The sequence below is a fragment of the Mytilus edulis genome, chromosome 5 (assembly GCF_963676685.1).
Source record: "Mytilus edulis chromosome 5, xbMytEdul2.2, whole genome shotgun sequence".
NCBI classification, from domain to species: domain Eukaryota; kingdom Metazoa; phylum Mollusca; class Bivalvia; order Mytilida; family Mytilidae; genus Mytilus; species Mytilus edulis.
Window position 1 is genome coordinate 84,875,303 of NC_092348.1, and position 23,299 is coordinate 84,898,601.

General features: G+C 32.3%; 2 protein-coding genes across 4 annotated transcripts in view; both read left to right on the forward strand.

The window, feature by feature from the left end:
* Positions 1-23,299, forward strand: part of LOC139525508 (uncharacterized) — a 165,069-nt gene that overhangs the window by 48,307 nt on the left and 93,463 nt on the right. The window lies entirely within an intron of this gene.
* Positions 17,221-23,217, forward strand: LOC139524669 (uncharacterized). 3 transcript variants are annotated; one of them, XM_071319659.1, is made up of 2 exons: positions 17,221-17,723; positions 20,353-23,217. In XM_071319659.1, the coding sequence occupies exons 1-2, from the start codon at positions 17,367-17,369 to the stop codon at positions 23,104-23,106; spliced, it is 3,111 nt and encodes a 1,036-aa protein (XP_071175760.1). In that variant the 5' UTR covers positions 17,221-17,366; the 3' UTR covers positions 23,107-23,217. The 3 variants fall into 3 exon arrangements, with proteins under 3 accessions (XP_071175760.1, XP_071175762.1, XP_071175761.1); XM_071319661.1 differs by having other exon boundaries at positions 17,285-17,723; positions 19,735-20,444; XM_071319660.1 differs by having other exon boundaries at positions 17,626-17,723; positions 19,735-23,217.

Consider the following 23,299-nt stretch of genomic DNA (forward strand, 5'->3'; position numbering starts at 1 on the left):
TTTTCAAAAGTACTTGAGCTCTTACTGATGTCGTAAATGATTGCATGCTTGCTACTGAGAGATTGCTGTCTAGTTTTTTCTGAATTGTAATTTCCCGTTTCTGTTTTTGCTTCGTTTTGCGTATATTGCTCCGCCTTATTGCAAATACTTGTGTGATGTCGTTTACCACAAATTTTACATGTATTTATTGATTTGCAGTTTGCAATTCTGTGTCTTCCCAAACAATTAAAACATAACTGTTTCTCCTTAACTGTGCGCTTTCTGTCATCAATATTTATTACCGTCATGCATGTAGTTGGAGCGTGAATGTCGTTACAATATATACAGGGTTTGCTGGTTAAATCTCTGTTATTAGATTCGTAGTTTCGTTTTGTACTTACTATAAATGCTGAGGTAGATGTATATTCTGATTCTGATTCATAACAACTTACGGACTGACCTGCTTCTTGGATAGTAATTTCATGCTGAATTGCGTCACGTAGCAACTGTAAATTCCATCTATCATTTCCATAAACGCGTACCATATCTTGTCGGATGTTTCCGGGAATTTTATTTAAGATAATTGGTACTAGAAGACTCCAGTACGTTTCATGTGTTTGTCCCATTCCCTCAAGACCTCGAATGTAATTTTCCATACTGTAGTAAAAGTTCTTTATGTCTCTAATATTCGCGGATGGACTAGGTAGACTAATAAGGCTTTGCATATAGGCATTCACAATTTTGTGGGGTTGACCAAATCTCTGTTTCAATACATGTAGGGCTTGAGCGTAATTTGTGTTTGTAATTTGTAATCCTGAGATGCACTGGCTTGCTTCTCCGTACAATTGAGACCTTAAATAGTTAAACTTCTGAACGTCGTTTAAGGACACATTTTCATGAACTGCTGCACAAAAGGAATCCCAAAATGGCTGCCATTCCAGTATATTTCCTCCGAACGTGGGTAGGGTAAGCTTTGGTAATTTATGGTTCATACTGGAGTTTGAAAATGTAGATGAAGAATTATTTGCTGGCGTGAAACTTACTGGAGTCGGGTTTATTTGGTTGTTTGAAAGTGTAAATTATGTGGCGTGCGGGTTTAATTGTTGTTGTTTCAAAGATGTTGTGTTATCTGCTTCCCGGATTACTTTTGCTAATTTTGTTAAAGTGATTTGAATATCAAATTCATACCTGTCGGCTTCTTCTATCTCTTCTTGAATATCCTCTTCCGAAATTTCTTCCACAATTTTTGTCGTTGAGTTCCGAGATAACTGTTTCCTTCTTCCGTATCATTTCCCTGATTGAAATTATTTCATTGACATCGTATTCCTTCAATAACTCCTCGACATTTCCGCTCACTCGCTTCAGTAGTTTCGTGACTGCACCACGATGTCCAGCTCTAATAGCTTTGAGTTTAGAACTCATCGTTCTTTTTGTCACGGCACCAATTTGACATATATTCTAAAGAAATGATGAAGAACGTCTTCATAGAACGAAATCTTTATCTAAACTAATGTAGGAAATACAATATCGTCGCTAAGTAGCGACGTCGAATATACAGTTACGTAATTTCCGCGGTAAACGACGTTAAGACGTTTACCAATGATACGAAAATGTCTATAATAAAAGAAAGTAAAGTAATTTACAACAATAATGGTACCTTGTTCTACTGGTATATTTTCAATTAAATTTTGTTATTTAAAAAATAATAATTTTACATAGGTTAAAATATTTTCAAAAATCATTTAAACTATGGAAATAAAATAGAGAATGGAAATGGGGAATATTTACTAGTAACAGATTTTAAAAAGAACGTACAAACAATTTCTAACACGTTTAAACGTAAAACATGAAATTACCACACAATAGCAACTAAAACACGTGAAAAGGTATATGGTCATTAGAGACTCAAAGGAATGACCAAATTCATCTAAGGTCAATTATGCCAGAGGGATTTAGAAATCAAGTTCTTCATTAAGAATTTTTTATTTATCAATGACGAATTAAATTACACAATTATATCATATCAGTATTAGTATCGAAGCACAGACTACTTCGATAAATTTAATAATACTAATAATGCCAAGAATATGTAAATGCAAAATCAGAAACGAAACAGTAAGTATTTTTCAAAAATGTTTAGACAATATTCAGACACATTCAGATAAAAGATTGTCATTATTTGCTTAGTGTTAACTTCTTACTTAACCCACACACGGTAAATGCGTATTTATTAAGGTGTTTACCATTTATTTTATTCATAGCATATCGTTTACCCAAATTATGCTAAAATGAATTTTGTTTAAGGTGGGCTGGTCTTGGTAATACATATTGTTGATAATACTGACTTAATTTGGGTTCATTAATCGGTATTAATAATATCATAGTATATTGGTCTTGAGTCATGAAAGTCTTTGAGCAAGGAAATGTTGTCTCAGATTACTAGAATAATCCTACATTTAGAATCGTGTTTCTGATCCAGGGTCCCGAGTACGATTAGGGATCTGGTTTCATATATAAATACAGCTAAAGTAATCGTCATGGGGTAGACAATACTTAGCATTTCGAAAGTTTCACAGTTTTATAAACAGCTAATTTATAATTATTACCTTATATCAATGATCAAACTATCTTTAATAGTAGTCAGGACGCTGGCAGATATATCAATTGAAAACACTTACTTAAAGCAAATTTGAAACTATATGTGAGGTTTTATTAGTAAAATAAAAGTGATCAATATAAAAAAGAAATCATCAAGAGACCTAATAAAAGCTTCACTCAAGCTGACATGCGACTACTATACTTTTGGGCACATGTCCCTCAATGAAAAGGAATTTATAATTAAATTCTTAAAAAAATAAGTAGTATTTATGTCATACCACAACCACGTGATCACAGCCATCTTTTAGGTTGCTTTGTCCCATTGGATCAGTTTTTGATGATGTTCTATTTGCCCAACCTTACGTGACAAATACACACATAAAGACTACGTAGTTAGTGGATTATTTTTAGAAACTAATTATAATAAAATAAACTGTTGCCACAGAGAAATGTCCAAATGTTAAAATCAAAATGGCAATATTTCAAACATCTTCGCTAGCCAAGATGTATTTGAACATGTAAACTATGCAAAACATGCAAAATCAAGTGAACCATACCGAAACAGCGTTGCCAAATAAAATCCATAATCAAAGAGCTGAAAGCTCTGAGGTGGAAGAAGGTGAATAAAAGGTAACTTGAATTACCATAAAAACAGCCCCACAAACCCAGCCTGCTTTGTTCCATTATCGTTATGATGTATTTTTTTTATTCAAACAAGAATGTGTCATAAGTACATGGAATTCCCATCCGTACAATCATTTTCTATGTTCAGTGTAATCTTTAATTTGGCAGTTAAATTAGAAAGATCATATTATAGTGAACACATGTGTACTAAGTTTCAAGTTGATTGGATTTCAACTTCATCAAAAACTACCTTGGCAATACGCTTTAACCTAAAGCAGGACAGACGGACAGACCAGAAAACATAATGCCCATAAATGGGGCATAAAAATAGTAAGACTTGTTACATACCTGCCAACTTTTGAAAGTTCCCATGGGGGTTTTTAGTGCGCGACAACAATTTTAAAGGTTACATTGTTTAGCGAAGTATTTTGCACGATCTGGATTGACTAGAAAAAGTGTCATATTTGTATGATGAACTTACATGCCTTTTTCTTAAGTCTGTTTGCATGATTCTAGTTATTAAATCAGTAGAAAAGATGAACATGTAGCTAGCAGACCAGGGTTTATTTTCTTGTGAAAGAATACAAGTATGGACACAGACGCAAATTGTCAGTGGGTTTAAAGGTCGTTACAAATGTATTGAAAGCTAGACTGGAAATGTGTATTAACAAATTGAGTAGATGTGTACATGTCTTCATTCAAATGCATTGACTGATAAAAAAAAAAGGGGGCTTCAACTTCCACCCCTCTCTGTGAATTAGTTGTTTGAGTGTTTGAATATGGAGTTTGTTAATAAATAGCTGCACTGTAAGCGCATGATATGTCTTGATTCCTTTTAAGCTTGCTTAAAGGTTGAACTATTTTGTTTTGTACAATTATTAGTCTATTTGTTTTCTCATTTCAGTTGTTTTATATTTGTCATTTTAAGGTCTTTTATAGCTGACTGTGCTGTATGAGCTTTTGTCATTGTTGAAGGCTATTTGGGGACCTGTAGTTGTTAATCTTGTTTTAAATTTTGGATTGTAGCTGAAGTCAACAGACATAGACAATTCACCCAAGTTTTATAAAATGATGTGGAAGTGTTTATGTGAATAATTGAGATGGGAAATGAGGAAAGTGTCAAAGTGACAACAACCCAACCATAGAGTAGACAACAGCTGAAGGCCTCCAATGGGTTTTCAATGTAGCCAGAAACTCCTGCACTTAAAGGTGTCCAAAAACTATAAAATCCCTTCTTTTTTTTAACATATATAAAAATTCATAACACAGAAATGTATAATCTGAAATTTATTACAATCAAAAGGGACCTTAGGTCAATGGTGTAAACAATTCACCAAAGTTTAATTAAAGGTGATGGATGCATTTTTGTGTTATTGTTCAAAATTGGAAAATTCTCTCTTTTTTAAGGATAAAATCTCTCTTCATAACATGATAATGAAAATTCTAAAATGTATAAAATCGATGTGGAGCTTATGTCAATAGATATAAACATTTCAACAAATTTTCTTGAAAGTAGGGGGAAGTGTTTTCTAGTTATTGTCTGAAGTGTGGATGATGGACTAATAGACAACAGTATACTATATTATGTTGTGTGTGAGACATTGGTATAATAAAATGGTTTCGAATGAATAATGATTAGAAACTGTTTAATGCAGTTATTGAGGGAACGACAGTGAAGAAATTCCTGAGATCAATGCGTTTGAATCCTAAGAATTCAATTTTTGTTGAAATGAAACAAAGTTCAATTTTTGACCCTTTGGATCTTAATGTAAACCAATTTGAAAAAGGGACAATCCTGTGCAATTGAATATTTCTTGCTATTGTGCAATACTGTGCAATTAAAAATTTCTTGCTATTGCACAATACTGTGCAATTGGAGATTTCTTGCTATTGTGCAATACTGTTCAATTGAAAATTTCTTGGTATTGAACAATACTGTGCAATTGAAGATTTCTTGCTATTGCAGAATACTGCGCAATTGAAAATTTCTTGCTATTGCACAATACTCAGTTAGTATAATAATTTTTGACCCCGATTTGGACCAACATGAAAACTGGGCCCATAATCAAAAATCTAAGTACATGTTAAGACTCACCATATCAAAGAACCCTAAGAATTCAATTTTTATTAAAATCAAGCTTATTTTAATTTTGGACCCTTTGGACTTTAATGTAGACCAATTAGAAAACAGGACCTAAAATTAAGAATTTGGACATGGTTAGATTTGGCATATCAAAGAAGCACAATACCGTATTTCATTTTTTTGATGAAATCAAACAAAGTTTAATTTTGGCCCCTTATTCCTTGGGACCAAAATTAATCCAAACCTACCTTTTGTGGTCATAAACCTTTATAGATTTCAATTAACTTATACTGAAGTTATTGTTCAAAAACCAAGAAAAATGCTTATTTGGGGCCTGTTTTTTGGCCCCTAAATCCTACACTGTCGGAACTAAAATTACCAAAATCTATCCCAACCCTCCTTATGTGGCCATAGACCTTATGTTAAAATATCATAGATTTCTGTTAACCAACTTAAGTTATAGAGCAAAAACCAAGAACAATGCTAATTTGGCCCCTTATTCCTAAACTGTTGAGACCAAAATACCCCAAATCAATCCCACCCTTCCTTTCATGGTCATAAATCTTGTGTCTAAATTTCATATATTTCCATTTTACTTTTACTGAAGTTAGAGTGCGAAAACCGAATGTCTTTGGATGAAGACGATGATGCCAACGTGATACCAATGTACAACCAAAAGTTTTCAATTTTTGCGGTTGTATAAAAATGATGTCAAATCAAATTTTTAATGGAGTTTGCAACAGTAATTATTCAACTACTCATTTTAATACATCATAAAGTATTAAAGTGTAAATGTCATACAGTCATGGTGATGATGCCTCCGCTAGCATATAACGTTATAAAGGTACATAAATCAAGAACTGTAAAAGTGAAGCTGCTAAAAATTGAACTTAAACCAAGTTTAGAGGTACCGGTAATAAGCATTTGTATACACATTTCACTAAATTTAGTTGAGACAAACTTGATTACATATAATCATTGTATAGTTTAAGAGATAGATAAATTAAGATTTATTGAATTAGCCCCAAAACAATCCCAAGCTTCCTTTTATGATTATAAATATTATGTTATAATTTAATGGCTTCCTTTTTACTTATACTGAAGTTATTATCTGGAAACCATCCGTCTTGGGAAGACGACGACAGGATACCTACATGTATTTCAACTGCAAAAATTTCTGTGGTTGTATAAAAATTTCAAATATGTACAATGAAATATAGTTTCAAAATTGATAAGCCTAGATAGGCCTTAAAAATTTTTCCCTACATAGTTGAAGGACCATTTACACTCAGGACTGAGTCATAAGTAGGCAGTAAAGTCTACAGATGTATTAAAACAACCTAGCATCATATTGCTAGTAGTGGGAGTAGCATTCTTGGGTAAATTTGTTCTTTTTTTATATAATATGTTTGGTTCAAATCAAAATAGAATGCTTTTATCTCCCTAATACTTACATTGTAAATAGAGGTGGTACTACTTTGACAAATCCTTGTACATGAGAGTCTTCTGTCAAATCTTTATTTCACAAAGAATGAATTGCATAACAATGAACTGAGCTCAAAGCAAAGTACTTTAATAATACACTTAGACAAAGAGCTAAATCCAGTGATATACTTTGTACTACTGGTCCTTCATTAACATCCATTGACCAAAACCACATCTCAACGACATTCCATACTACATGGTTGGATTCGGAAGTCCTGAAAAAGACATGATTTTTTTTAACATATTTTAAGTATATATATACACAGATTAAAACTTTCTTGTTGTATAATCATTCCGTATCTAGTAACTATCAATTTGCTTAATGCACATATTGATATATGTTGAGTGTACCTCTGTTGGAAATAAGAACACACAAACCTCCACCTAGTTTTAGTCAATGGAAAAAACATTCAAAACTATAAAATATTATAGATCTAAGACTTGTCAGTGTCTATTTACCATTGCCACTGAATCAGTGATATATGTATTGTACACATAATTATATACATGCAAGACTAAAATTATAAAGTACATACATGTTTGTATATAAGACTAAAACTGACATTCAGTCTTTACAACATCTTCATTCCCAAAGTCATTTTCAAATCTGACTTCATGGTAAAATAAGATTCCATATCTACAACCAATTAAAAGGAAAAATCCCTCTGATAGACTAGCATTTAAATCCAATTTCTAAAATGGAAGCTAGGTCACCTTGGAACTTAGAACTAAAAAAAATCAAACAATATATCTGATATATTTCAAATGCATGTACATGAAATAATATAAATCTCTAAAATTCACCATATTGTTCCCTTTTTCATCTTCTGTTAGATACTGTATATCCAGTGGCGTATCCAGAAATTTTTTTAAGTGGGGGCCCACTGACTGACCTAAGAGGGGGCTCGCTCAAGTCATGATTCAGTGATTCCCTATATAAGCAACCAAATTTTGTCTCAAAAAGCAGGCCCCCCCCTAAATCTGCCTCTGATATCAACCTCTAGATGTCTTTCAATTACATTCAGTTTAGTGTGGGTTGATCTTTGATTGTTGTACATGTTACAACCAGATTCCCGGCAGGGGGCAACTTTGTAAGACCGCAGAGGTTCAAGCTTAGATTTTGAAATAAGGGGGAAAATGTAACCTTTTCAATTTATAAAACAGGTTCAACATCATTTCTGTACATATATAAACATATTCTAAATTGTGGACACACCTTCATTAAATATTCTACTTCAATTAGTGGAGGAGATCAAATTAAAAAGTTGCAATGGTTAAATACTCCAATCACAGTCTTTCCTGCTAAAATCTCATGTGTAGAATGTGATAAACGGTTTTTGGGTCTATATATTGTCCTTGATATTGAGGTTATCTTGACACAGCAAAATATAAAGAAAATGTAAACCATGATCTGGAAATTGACTTCGTTTTCCCAAAATAAGCCCACTTAAACTGAACTTTAAATGCAAAAGACCTCTAAATGGCTAACAGATATTGCTATATAAAAGAATAGTCCATGATTATACATGTATAATGATATTAAAGAATTCATGAAATTTACACTGATTCTGTCAGTTGAATGGACTAGAATGAGATAAGTTATATACATGATAGACATAAAGGTTTTTTCCAACAGTTGTGGTGTAAATTAATTCAGTTGTATTTTATGGTTGATATATTTATGTATATACATGTATGTAAATCATTGGCTCTTCAACCAATGATATTTTACAATATCAATTATTTGTTTATTTTTCTAATGTTGGTATTTTTCAGCATACTAAAAATGTTTTAGCACAACACGAGCACAAGCTTTATAGGGTGTCCTCACAAGGGTTTCCGCTGGCCGTCACCATTTTTCCCAATTTGCGAAAAAATAATACTTGTGGCGATGAAAATTCGTCATTTGCTTAAGAATTTGGCGAAAGAAATATATAGAAAGATTTATTTTCCTCCTTCTTGTTTATTTACTTTTTTCGAGTTTCTCAGACTTTAACTTATCAGACAATACTCGGAATTCACCTTGACCTCATTAAGATTTTGACAGAAAATCAATTATCAGCTGATTGCAATTTACAGCTATCGACAACAAAGGACTAATTAATAAAGGTGTTGATTGAATTGTTTGTCAAAATGATATGGTTGAATGACTTCCACTAAATGTCACATACAGGAGTTATTTACCACTTTTCGACTCATGTGTTTGAAGAACTCTTTTGACGTCTCCTCTCCATGTAAAGATAGTTTAGAAAAGAAAGTTGTTGTTGTGACAATAAATGTTAAAGGGCAAGAAAAATCTCTGATTTAAAACTTGAATTATCCTTTGACTTTGATGTAAGTAATTGATCAGGGAGACTACTTTAAAGTCGTTTGAGTGACACACGTGTTTCAAGCATAGTTTACCGTCTAAACTTTTTCATTTAAGATGGTCAAGAAAAGATGGTCAAGATGGTGGTTATGAAGAAAGGGGGGGGGATGCATTCTGGCATCACAATTTCAAATGACAGAGGATAACATATGATCTGTCCATATACATGTATGGGGGTATCTTATTGAAGTATTCTTGCCAAATGAAGATTAAACAGTAATTCTTAGACATGACAATAAAAGAGGGGGGATAGGACCTTTATCGGGACTCCGGGATCGGGTGTTTTTAAGCTCGGGATTATCCCCCCCTCATAAAATGTACACTTTTTTCAAGACGATTAAAAAATCAGCTGAATTTGACAAATCACACTATTTGTTTTCCAAAAATAACTGTAATTGGATGGGGGTTCTGTGTATACACATTATTTTAACAACTCTCCTTGGGCCGAGAAAAAAAAATCTGTGTTTCAGGTAACCTAACCGACCCTGTTTTTTAGCAAAGACCCTAACTTTTTTATTGGATCTTTCAAAAAAAAAAAAACAATAATAATTATCAACCGACCCTGTTTTTGACACAGGCTTCTGATAAATGACATAATATTTTTTCTCTCTTGCTTCCTCTTGCATAGAAAGCCAGTAAAACATTTTATTAATGTCAAAAGGTATTCCAAATAGATTAAAATCCAAGAAATTTGCACAGCAGGTGCTTCAAAAACATTGCAAATGGTCCAAGACCACAATTAATGACCCCGCTTTTCGTTGTTCAGGAATGTAGTTCCTTTTAATTAGAGTGTATTTTTCCTTAATTTTTTTTCTTTCCCTTCCCCACTCATTTCTTAGATTTTATTGGGTGGAAATGAAAGATGAGAGGTAAAATAATTTTTTGGATGTTGTATTTAAACTCATTTTGATATGGAATGAGTGATTAGGCCAAGTGCAAAAAGGTCATATTTACAGTTTTCGGAACATCTCTTGACTTGTCCATAGGGGTATGGATGTATATTGGCTAAATTTGTAAAAGTGATTGCTTCAATCTTTCTGAATTTTGGATATATTTTTGGACTAGTGCTATACATAAGACACACAAAAAATTTGACAAAAGTGCATGGTGCAATTTTTTTAATGATACAAAATGTTCTAAAGAAATGATAGAGAAATTAATTGTGGTCTGTGGCCAAATGGCACACTTCCGGTTTTTGAAACTAATTATGGATCCGGACTTGGAAAAAACATGATAAATACTTAATAACTCAAATATGAAATTTTGAATCATCACCAAAAAGTATACAGATATTTAGATTAATGTAACTAAGAAGTGTTTAAAGTTTTAAGCCATAATCAAGAATTGTTTTTGAGATACGGTGTGACATGTGAAAAAAACACCCCCCTGTTTAAGTTACAATGTGCCGTAACTCAAAAAGTGTTAATCTTATTTTCACCAAAAAGTATACAGATCATGTGACCATCATAAGAAACAACTATATTAAGTTTCATGAAATTTGGATAAGTCGTTCTCAAGTTACGGTGCCACATGTTTACGCTGGACAGACAGACGGACACCTGACATTTGTATACCATAATAGGTCCCGTCTTTGACGGACGTATAAAAAGCAGTACTAAGCGTGCATGTTACGCTAGAAACATATTCAAAGAATACAGTTTTATAACTTCTTAATGTCATATCCAATATTTATCAAAACCTAAAGGGGAGTTACATGTATCTTACTTCCTATATTTTTTCGTGGATGTCAATACACCTAATCACTATTTATTCCATACCGGATGAATTCTAAAATTACACAACTTTTTCATCCAGTTGAAGCTATCTGGGGGCCGTTGAAACAATTCACCATGCACAATACTTTTTAATGAGACCCGTTTTAACTTATTGTAAATACTTAAAACAAAATAATTTTTTACTTCAATTTTCAATTTCGAAAAATAGTGGATTATTAACTATTAAAGTTTCTTGATGATCGCTTTCTAAAGTTTTTCCTCCCTCAGCTCTCTAGTAAAAAACCTTTATTTTCAGTCGCATGACCCAAACAGAAAGTTGTACATACAGTGTATTACTGTTTTTCCCAGATTGGACTAAATAGCGATAATTAAATAAAGTGTAATTTCCGGAATTGTTGAAAACTTGCATATTCATCACTATCTGATTTTGTGGTTTTAACAATCCAGACAGACAAATAGCAATAAGGTGTTTAGAAAAAGATGACCTAAAACCTCCTTCATATAAGACAAAAAAACATGGGAACTCATACTGAATGGTCAAATGTGTTCAATATGAAAATTTGGTAAAATCACAAATCAGCCGTTAATGTAAATGGACTATAAGTATGACTTTTGAGCAAATTTAAAGGGAAATGACGGGGAAGGGGCAAATTAGCTTTCAAGGGGAGCAAATGCTGTTTAAATTTGTAAGCGGGTTTTAAATATAGAGGGAAAGTGGAGTCATCTTTTTAGACTTTAGTTACATGTAAATATAACTTATGTAGACTTACCTTCTAATTCTATAGACTATTAAAAAAAAACACACACACAACTCGGAACTATTTCTAATTCACTTGGACTACTGATATGCAAACCTAAAAACAAAAAGAAAAATATCATAAAATAGTGATTGAAAGATTCATAACACTTTAAAAGGATAATTCAGACACGTGTTACACGGGGAGCATGTTTGTTTACATATAATAATGTCACGACTCACGTGATCGCGCACTGACCTCGCATGCTGCCCCTTACAATTCACTAATACATGTACATAACCATTTTCATGCAAACATGCAACGTGAATGTGATTGGTTATCAAATAATACAAAAATAATGCATGAACCGTTGAAGAAGAAATTATTTCATCAAATAGGCATGACACCTGTAGCTTTCAACTTCAAAGATAACCCAGCACTGCAGAGAAAGTGTGCCGCATACCTGTAACTTCTGATCGATGTTGATGACTTTTAATTTATTATGTCCAATTTCAGTGTACACACCTGCACACGTGAACAGGTAGTGAGGTACACGCAGGAGGTACACAATACCAAATTTTAAACATTGAGATATATTTGGCTGTAAAATTATACACAAATATGACTAAACTATTAAAAAAATTATTAAGAAGGGACGCAAAAAATATTTGCAAAGAAAAAGATTTTTTCTGCCTCAGCCATTCTCCGCTTCTCACAAGCTCCCCGCCTAGGTGGGGCTCAGCTGTTGTTGGTTGTGTCAATGGGATGTCAGGTACCGCATTTGGACGAAGTTTTGGCTTCATGGTAGGACATCCCTCGAGATTCTTCATAACTTCTGGGTCACGATCGTAACATGCATTTGTAAAGTGGGCGAAACAAAGTCTATGACTAGTGCTTGGTAGGAAGTCCCATCTCTTCCTGGGACTAGTTATCCGGGTTACTCAGAAAACGGATTTTTTTTTATCAAATTGTCCTTATGCCTATTCAATTTGTTGCATCTACTGGCAGAACACAGAACCATTTTTAATCACTGTCATGGGTTTTGTTGGAAGATATTCGAATATGAAATTGCGCTTATTATGCCTTTACACCCGTCAGTCAAATATGATTGATGTAACCACTGACGTCACAGCCTCGTTCTGAGTGACTTCCGGGATTGAAATATGCATAATTAGTATGTCGACAGATCGAGACATTTAAATTTATTTTTTATCCATTTAAACGATAATTATATTGTTATCGATGTTTTTTGGGGGTAATTATGTATAAATAAATATTTATTTAAAAAAAAAATTAAAAAAAAATCATGTCACATCTCCTTTAATCATGTGTATAAATCGGTGTCAGGAATCGGAAGTTGTTATGAAATTGTAATACACAGAAACGAAGGTGGCCACCGGGGTTAAATGATTTTAAAGTCGGCACCATTGGCCTTCAGAAGACTTGAAGTCTTCTTCCACCAAAAAATGAAATGCCAAAAACTTTTTTGAAAAAGATGTAATCAAATATTTACCTAATCTGCTATTTTAAATGTTTAGATATTTTGTTATCAAACTCCAAAAAATATGTTAGTGATAACAATTTCTTATTTGATATATTTCTTGAATGTATTTTAAGGTTCACATTGTAAATAAAAACGTTGAAAATATGCCGCACAGCCTTATAATTTAACCTTAGAAAAAAATAGTAGTGAATATGAACTTTCCATTCTAGGATATATTTTTTCTTCAAAACTTCATAGTAAAAGTGGTATAGTTTTAGCCGTAATAGGAGTTTCTATTGGAAATTGCATTGTCGATATTTGCACAAATGCAACCTAAAGATGTTTTTAACGGAGGCAGAAATTCAGATCACTGACACATTCATCTGAATTTTCTTTGTCATCTTTCCGTAGTCTTTATTAAATGCAAATTATGAGGATGCATCTTTAAAGGAAACAAATGATTATAATTTTCTTAATCAGTTTTTTTCTAGTTCATGTCGTTAATCATAATGATGCATCAGTTCTAGTTATGTGCGTGTAAAATGAATGGCGTCATTACGTACCTAATTGTTTTTTATTAAATATGTTTGCATTTAATTTATATAATTTACATCTAAATAACGGACATGCATGAAATATTTGATAACTTATATTTACGTATGACCCTTTCAGTTCTTTAAGAAACTATGATAGCAAAGGGATACTATATTTACTGGTATGTGTGTCCGTCTGTCAACGTCTCGTTCCAAAAATTTATTACATCTGCCGTCTCTCTTTCAGGAAAAAAGTATCTAGTTTACAAAATGAGTCCAATTACCCGGCCAACCAAACAAGATGGCCGCCATGGCAAAAAATAGAACATAGGGGTAAAATGTAGATTTTTGTTTATATCTCTGAAACCAAAGCATTAAAAGAGCAAATATGACAGTTTATTTTAACGATTTTTTTAGTTTTTAGTTTTTATCTTTAATATTATCATAGATAGAGACAAACTGTGGACAGCAATAATGATCAGCAAAGTAAGATCTCCAATAAGTCAACAAAATGGTAAATTGACCCCTTTAGGAGTTATTGTCCTTTATACTTAATTTAAAAAAAAAAATTGTTAATGTTTGTTATCTTACAAAAAATCTTCGCCTCTGAAACTACTGAGACAAATTTAACTTAATTTGGTCACAATCATTATTAGGGTATCTAGTTTTAAAAATGTGTCATATGGACCCACCAGTAAACCAACATGGCCGACATAGCTAAAAATATAACATAGGGGTAAAATGCTTTTTTTTGGCTTATATTTCTGAAACTAGAGCATTTAAAGCAAATTTGACATAGAAAAAAATGTTCATCAGGCTAAGATATATTTGTCCTAAAATTTTCAGACGAATCAGACAAACTGCTGTTAGGTTGCTGGCCCTGAATTAGTAATTTTACGGAAAATTTTGTTGTTTTTGGTTATTATTTTGAATATAATTATAGACAGAGATTATCTGTAAACAGCAATAATGTTTAGTAAAGTAATATCTACAAATAAGTCATCATGATCGAAATTTTCAATTGACCATAAGATTGATTGCCCGTTAAAGTCAAAATTTACAATTAGTCGTAATTTTTTGTAAACTTTTACAAAAGTCTTCTACTGAATGACCCTGCCAGCCAACCGACATGGCCGACATGGCTTAAAATAGAACATAGGGGAAAATGCAGTTTTTGACTTTTTTTCTCCACAACTAGAGCAAAAATACAACGGTTGCATTATTTCATGCATCAATTGTAAATAAAAATATCATGTGAGCGACACAGGCTCCTTAGAACCTCTTGTTATTATTACTATGAATATAAATTCTCTATCAGTTCAGTTCAGTGTATTGACAATATCAAGACCTTTGCATTATAAAATTTCCATAAATTAAGTTTTCTTTTCTTTTACGGACTTGTTTAAGCGGTTACATTGTACTGACATTGAACATATGAAGTTTTTCTCATATCTTTGATAAATCATGTTGTCTCTGTAGTGGATCAAGTAACGTTACGAGTGCTTTGCGTTAAGGTAACACGATACCGAATGGCATATCTCCCGATTTCCAAAATTTTTGGCATACGTGTACTTTGAATTGAGTTACATTGGAATATGTAATAAAAAGTGGGGGTCACCATTTTTGTTTTTTTGTAATTTTCATAGGAAAACGTCCATTTTGGCGACAAATTTACTGTAGGTATATAGGGGAAATGTCTTTTTTTCGGCTTACCTCTTTAGATTTTCGAATGGATGGCTATTTTCTTATATACGGAGAAAAACAAAAAACTAACATAATATCCAGGATTGCATAGTGAATCCATACACGTACAGAAACTCATATGTCACCATCCTTGTTTTTGAAATAAATGGCTTCAAAGTTGATCGATATGCCTAGAGTTTGACCAAAAACGTGTGACGTTATGGGGTACAGAATATAACGTTATTCCTTCTCAGAGAAATGGAGAAAAAAATATGTGTCGGGATCTGAATGAGTATAATTTATTTTCATTTCCCCTATCGACTGTCGTAAAGTTCCTAGTAATGCAATATAAAATTCTACTGAATCAGATATAATTTTATTTCGTCCTGCATATAGAATTTCAGTCATAGGAATTAATATTAATCTCGTCTGATTTTCACATCAAACGAGCATATTCTTGAAACTTGCGTGAACAGGTTCCATGTGAATCTTATGAAAATAGTTCATGCATAAATCACCGGAATTTGTACACGTTAAATTCACGTAAATATTTGAAATAAAAAACTTTAAATAATATCTTTGTTCTAAAATTTGATTAAAACCATAAAAAATACCTTCAGATTTTTGTTAAGTTTACGTGAAAATTAAATGAAACATTTCACGTGAGATTCATCCGAATTACTAATTTTAACGCCATCATATTAGAAAAAAATTTGATTCATTTAACAGTTTTTGAATTGCTCGGTTTGATGGTTGTTTAACGTTCAGCGGCAAATAGTTCATGCATGTTCGGGACGATACAATACAATTTTGAAAACAGTTGTTTATAAAAGACATATTTGATGTACCAGTCAAAAAAGGTTAAACATTCTGTTATTTGTGAAAATTATGAGGAAAAATAATGATCCTGATAAAATACACATTCCAAAAAATAAGATAAAAAAATTTCAAGAAAAATTCAAAACGAAAAAAATCCCTTATCAAATGACGAAATCAAAAGCTGAAAAACATCAAAAGAATGATAAACAGCTTTCATATATATTCTTGACTTGGTACATACAATACATGTAGTATAGTGTTACTTGTTTGCTCAGCAAATCGGATAAACCTTGCAAACGGTTAACCCGAATAATTCAGTCGTTATATTCCGCTTACTACCTTAAGTAAGTAGGAGAGATCGATTACTTAATTATTCGGGTTAGCAAAACGTATGCAAAATTTCACAAATCATTTGTGAAAAATTATTTACATAACAAATCTTGAGATCATATATGCATTCTTTATATATATAAGTAAAACAACTTCGAAATTTAAAAGTCTCAGCTTGAAATTCTACCTGTATCAGATGTAAGCCGGAGTCTGTACTATGTGTGCCTTTGTATTTTATCAAAATGCCTAATCCAGCAACCTTTCATGAAGCAAAAAAGAAAATCCAGACGATATGCGCACCTATAATATGAGTAGAAACACCAGGTACATAGTTTTAAAGCTGAAGCAACACGACTGTAGTCCTAAATAATTAGCCGAATTAACCCTGAATATACTAAGTGCGGGATTAACGGTCGAACGGACAAATGTTAAACAATATGATGGTACGTGCTCTATAAGCAATTTGGTGACAATGAATATTTTTGAATATGCAGTTCATATAATGGAATGGTAATTTGGAGATCTGAAATGTAGTAGCAATGAATGAAGGCTAGCATTTCCGTCATTTCGTCTTTGGTAGAAAGTTGATTAATTGGCAATTTTACCGCATCTCCTTATATTTCATTATGGTTTGAATTTTCTAGAGAAGAGCAAAAGTTTTCAGACTTAAACTAATATTTACCAAGAGACAGAAATGTTACTGTGTTACTACACATACTCAAAATTTTCCAACGTTTACTAAAACTACAAATAAGAAGTGTAAAGATACTATTCCAATAAATGATTAACACATGTTCCTATATAGATAAGAACTTCCCAGGACTGGTGTCAGTTTGATCACAGGCTTTGGTCAGTCAGCATCGTTTATCTTTAGATTAATTACTTGCTATCTATATATATTTCTAATCATGTTGCTGGACAAAGAAATATCAGAGTTTAGTGCTGAAATGTATTTAGAACTTATAATGACGTATAATAATGATATTCATTATGATGAATTACATAGTTTTAAAGAGGAGGAGGATTTAAGGACGTTAAGTGTTTTGAAATTAAAAAACCGGTTAGAAAAAAGTTTGTCTGTTTCCATTGCCAAAGTGGAAAAGATGTTGAAAAGGGAACTAGAATCTAGTGACTTAATTAGACTTTGCCATATTGGCATAGAATTGGCAAATGCCAACTCAAGTGATAGTAGGAGACAAGAGAAAAAGAGAAAATCAGGGAATGATGATAGCTCACCAAGTAAAAAGATATCTGGAGAACCTACAGTAAGTTAATAAAATTATGCAATTATTGGTGAAGTAATTTTATTTTCATGCTCCCTGGGTAAATGCATTACAAGTTGCCATATGGAGTTACATTGTATATGTAAAAGTAGAAGTTACTGTAATAGAGAGTTTGAGCTCTGGTGAATGAATAGAAGTGTTGAATATGGCTTTAATTTGGCATCAGGGGTACTCCTGAGCAGGTGTGTCTGTGAATCTGTTGATTCGAAAATGCAGAATACCTTCAAAAAGTAAATGAGTTGTAATGCAGGTTTTAGATCAAATCCACAGTGGGCATGCATATTAGAACGAGAACTGTGGTAGTTTAGATCTCATTTCAATGAAATGGTCAAAATTTAAAAAAAAAAAAAATAATCTGGGAGCAGGTATACTTGTATAGTATAGAGAATTAAAAAAGAAATGATGTGTGAAGGAAAACACAGTGGGCATAAAAAGAATAAGAACTGTGGAGTTATTTTAAGGAAACAACAGTTTCTATGAATTTTACATCGGTATACAGATGAAGGCATGTGTATTTCAGTGAAATAGCTTAAGTAACTTATTAAGACGGTCTAAGTTAAGATTTTAACGACGACTAGATATTTTATATTATTTTAATTTTTTATCTGTTACTTTATTAAAGTTAACAGCAACACATAAAAGACATCGATGTGAACACGTATAAGTCTTTAATTAAATAATGTGTGCACATATTTCTTTCATATTAATAGTAGTTCAATAAAAAAAATTGTTTCCGATTTTACAGCATACATGTGATAATTGTGCGTCAGGAGAGATGTCTTTTAGAGAAGAAGAGTTAAATGACAGGATACTTGAATTAGACTCTTTACTTCAGAGTACAAAATATTCTAAACAGAAACTCGTATTACAAAAAAGTATTGTGTAATTTCTAAGTGATTTAAATCCTCAAAAATCATTAAATGACGCCCTACCATCTGACATTAGGAAATTCTTGGTATACAAAGATGATAGCGGAAAAACCCAAATTCATAAAGCACAATGTAAAAATAGGGGAGTCAAAGGAAAATTTCAATGTGGATGTCCCCTTCGACTTTCAGCTGGATCGGTTGATAGTTTGATTGGTCAACTAAGGGCAATTTTTCGTGATCATGGTCGTGGCACAGATTGGAATGACATGTTAGGATTAGGTAATCCAGCAGCATCTTCGATTATAAAAAAGTACCTATCAGCTATAAAGTTAGAACAATCAATGGCAGCCGCATTACCAAAACACGCAGTGCCACTTTTTTCAAATAAGTTAATACTTGTTTCAAGATATATATCATATAAGATGTCAAACAAAAAATTAGGAATATTTCAAAAGTATATACTTGTTCGTGATAAGACCTTTTTTAACATACTGTCTTTTACTGGTGATAGAGCAGGAGATCTCGGTTCTGTGTTGACTGATCAAGTTCGTTGGTTACCTGGAGAAGAAGGTGTTATAATTTCCATGATGAAGGGTAAAACAATAGATATAAGTGACCCCAGGGTAGTTATCATTTATAATTCTGTTAATACAGAATTTTGTCCTGTGACTGTATTACGTGACTATATAGAGTTCTGTAAAGTGAGTAAATTGGAAATTGTAGGTGGCTATTTATTTCGACCATTGGCACCATCTTGTATGGCACTTTCTGGTGTACCTTTCACTTCTGCTGCTGCTAATGCTCGTTTAAAATCTCATCTAACAGATTTGAATATATGGGAAGGTGAAACGCCACATAGTACAAGAAGTGGGTGTGCCTTGACATTAACATGGCTAGGTTTAAATTCTGAGTGCATAAAATCACATGTAGGCTGGAAATCGGATAAAATGCTAAAACATTATACAGTAACTAATGAAATCAATGAAAAATCAGTGTCTGCAAGGTCTTTGTCAAAACTGAGTGATTCTGAAATTTCTCATTTAACTGGGAAATACCAACGCTACAATAATTTTGAACATTTTAAAAAGGTAACTGATTAATTAGTTTATTTGATCACATTGTAGACAACCCAGTTAAAAGCAGAAATTGAACTTCTAAAAAAAGGGATAAATGTAGATGTAATAGAACAAGCTCTGAGGGAGGTCAAAGAATATGCAGCTAGGTCAAGAGAAATTAATGTTGATACTTTACAATTAAAACTTATGCACCTGGATGAGGTAGCTAGAAGGGTTGGTCATCAAGATAGAGAACTTTATTCAATGGTTTTACAGAGATTTCTGTGCCATAAAAATCATGAAAGAGTGGGATTTTTAGTCACTTCGCTTTTGTCATCACCTGCTGAGACTAAATTATTTGAAAAAGAACAGAAATTTTTAAAGATACATGGAAATGAACTTTTAAGTACAAAACAACAAAAAGAGGAGGTTGAAACAAAAAACTTGGGAAATGAGAATCAGTTTCAACAATTTGCAACAATGATGCAATGTATGCAGTCTGTATTAAACCCTAGGCCGAGTACCCCATTTATGGCCCAAAGATTTGCCCAGAATCCTCGTAGGATGCCAGGAAATGGACAGAGGAAACCCCCATCAAATTACACTGGATGTTTCAAGTGTGGAGATATTAATCATTTTAAAATAGACTGTCCAAAATAACTGATCAATCCCGTATTATTTTTACAGGAACTTTCTTCAACTGATCTTCGTGTTAGACCTTATGCATGGGAATATAGCATTGATTTTTTACCTGCTCTAGTGAATCCAAGGTTATATAATGATGTAAAGTATGTAGATGTTAAAAATATTTTAGTGACACAGGATATGAGAACATTTGACTGCAATAAGGATGTTTTAAATGAAAATCTTGATGAAGATTTTTACTTTTTGGACCCATCACGTTTTGTTGCTGGGAATGTTCACAAAAATACGGAGTTGTGGGGGAAAATTCTGGACAAAAACCAGGAGATGAAGAATTGGATAGAGAATTTTGTTGACATTAACAATTTCATGCAACCATTTAAAGGAATTTTCTGGAATGTAAAATACAACAATGATTATCCACCTACACGTATTTTTAAAAATGCCTCAAACTGTGAACACCATGTTGATTTTATTAATACAGAACTTTTATCAAGGCTACGTTCTGGTGCTATATCGTACCTAGGAAAATTGGGTGAAGTAAAGCCACCTCACATTGTATCACCAATAACTATAGAACCATTGAAACCTAGATTGTGCATAAATCTTATGTATTTAAACTGTTTTATGAAAGATACCCCATTTAATTTAGATACCTTAGTGGACGTCCCTAGAACAATTAAACAAAATGCTTATCTCACGAAATTAGATGATAAATCTGGATATGATAATGTTTTTGTGACAGAATCAAGTAGAATGTTATTAGGTTTTCAATGGGGAGGTCATTATTTTTGTTGTAATACACTGCCTTTCGGATGGAAGAATTCCGCATATGTTTATCATAATTTAAATTTACAGGCAATTTCCTTTTTAAGAAAGAAATCAATTTCTTGTTTATTATATATTGATGATAGGTTAATTGAATCTTTTAATGGTTACATTGACCCTAGGTTAGATAATGAATTAATGAGGTCAAATATTGCCATAAAATATTCTGTAAAATTGTTTGTAAATTTAGGTTACTTTCTAAATATTGACAAGTCAGTCTTGATTCCTACCCAGTCAATTGTATTTTTAGGAATGATTATAGACTCAGTTAAAGCTTCATTTTTTATAACAAAAAAACGTAAGGAAAAGTTTTGTGCTCTTCGAGAATCTATCCTTAAAAAATCAACTTGTCAAATTACTATTCTCCAGAAATTTGTAGGAATATGCATTTCTTTGTCTTTGGCAATTCCTGGAGCAAAATTATATACATCAACGTGTAACAGGGCAATTTCAAAGGCTATTAAAGGTCCAATGTTTATTATAATAGATGAAGATCTACGAAAAGAGTTACAATATTGGAGTTTCATAGACAACTGGACAAAACCCTTCCCTTGGGTTAACGAACGTCATAATGTATTATCTTTGTCACTTTCTTCTGATGCGTCCGATTATAAATGGGGAGCTATTTTTAATAATGAAGGAGTAAGACATGATTTTTCTGATTATTGGAATGGTGAAACTAAAGACCTACCTATCATGGTTAAGGAAGCTCTAGCATTAAAAAACGCCCTCATTTGTATAAAAACACTGATAATAAACAAGAGAGTAACTGCAGAAGTAGATAATCAAGCTGTAGTCTATGCTTGGAATAATCAATACTCAAAAAACAACTTAATCAATGAAATAATGAAAGAAATTTTTCAGTTAACGTTTCAGCAAAATTGTAATCTTTCTTTGTCTTATATTCATACTTCTGAAAACCCTTCTGATTATTTGTCTAGAGTGTATTCTAAGTCAGATGCATCTATTTCAAAAAGAACTTGGATTTACATACAACAAAAATTTGGACCACATTCAGTTGATATGTTTTCATTAGATAGTAATGCTATGTTAGATAATGAAGGTTTTGAAATATCCCATTTTACTCCTTATAAAACACCATTATCGTCCGGTGTAGATGCCTTTGCACAGATTTACAAGTCAAGTGAAATTTATTACGCATTTCCACCATTCTGTTTAATCTCAGCAGTTGTCAAATTTATTATACAAGAAAAAATTACATGCACTTTAATTTTTCCTGACTTTAAACCGGTGAAGCCATGGTTTACGGTTATTTTATCTTATTCTAAAGAGATTGTTACTATTGGTTATAAAGGAGACAAGGGAGTTTTATTGTATCCTTCAAAGAAAGGGTTTTTACCAGATAAAAGAGGTCTTCAGTGCAATTTATGTGCTGCAAAATTTTCTTTCATTGGAAACAATAATACATGTGCAGATAAGTATTCGAAAATCATTTCCACAAATCCCCAAAAATTCATTCCAGTGTTATTCATTGGGGATTCTATAATTCGATTTTTGACAGATGTTTATGATAATGTACATGTAGTGTCAAATGGCGGTGCAAAATTGATGGATTCTTTCCATTGTTTGATACGTTTGATTGATATATTAGATGTATTCGTTGTTATTTTTCATTCTGGAACTAATGATTTAAATAAACATTTTAAACCTGGAGACATCCAATTAAAAAACGCAAAAAAGGATATACAGTATGTTTTCATTTCTATACGTGATTTACAAACAAAGCATGATATAGCATTTGTTTTCTCTGGATGTATAAAAACATGCAATGATGTAGTAAACTTTAGAATTAATGATTTCAATACACACAGTAAAGAATTGTGTAGAAGGTTTAATTTTTTCTTTATTGATAACTCGAACATTTCAAAGAGAGGACTTGTAGATAGTGTACATTTAAATGAGACAGGAAGAAACATGTTTATTCAGAACCTGAATGGATTTATGAGCTAATAGTGTGAAATATAGCATGCATGTTAGTGATATAGTTTAGTGATATGTAATTATTTGTTGTGGTAATAAAAATATGAATTACAACAATAAAGTTTTTTAGAATTTGTAAAATTAGTCAATTTTCTATAATCAATAAGAGTTGCTTGATTAATTGTTTGGTAAATATGCCTAGTTTGATTTATATCATGGTAAG

Coding starts and splice junctions, on each gene's coding strand:
- LOC139524669 (XM_071319659.1), top strand. CDS start 17,367: ATGTTGCTGGACAAAGAAATATCAGAGTTTAGTGCTGAAATGTATTTA. Junction 17,724..20,352: donor AGATATCTGGAGAACCTACA/GTAAGTTAATAA, acceptor TTATTTTTACAG/GAACTTTCTTCAACTGATCT.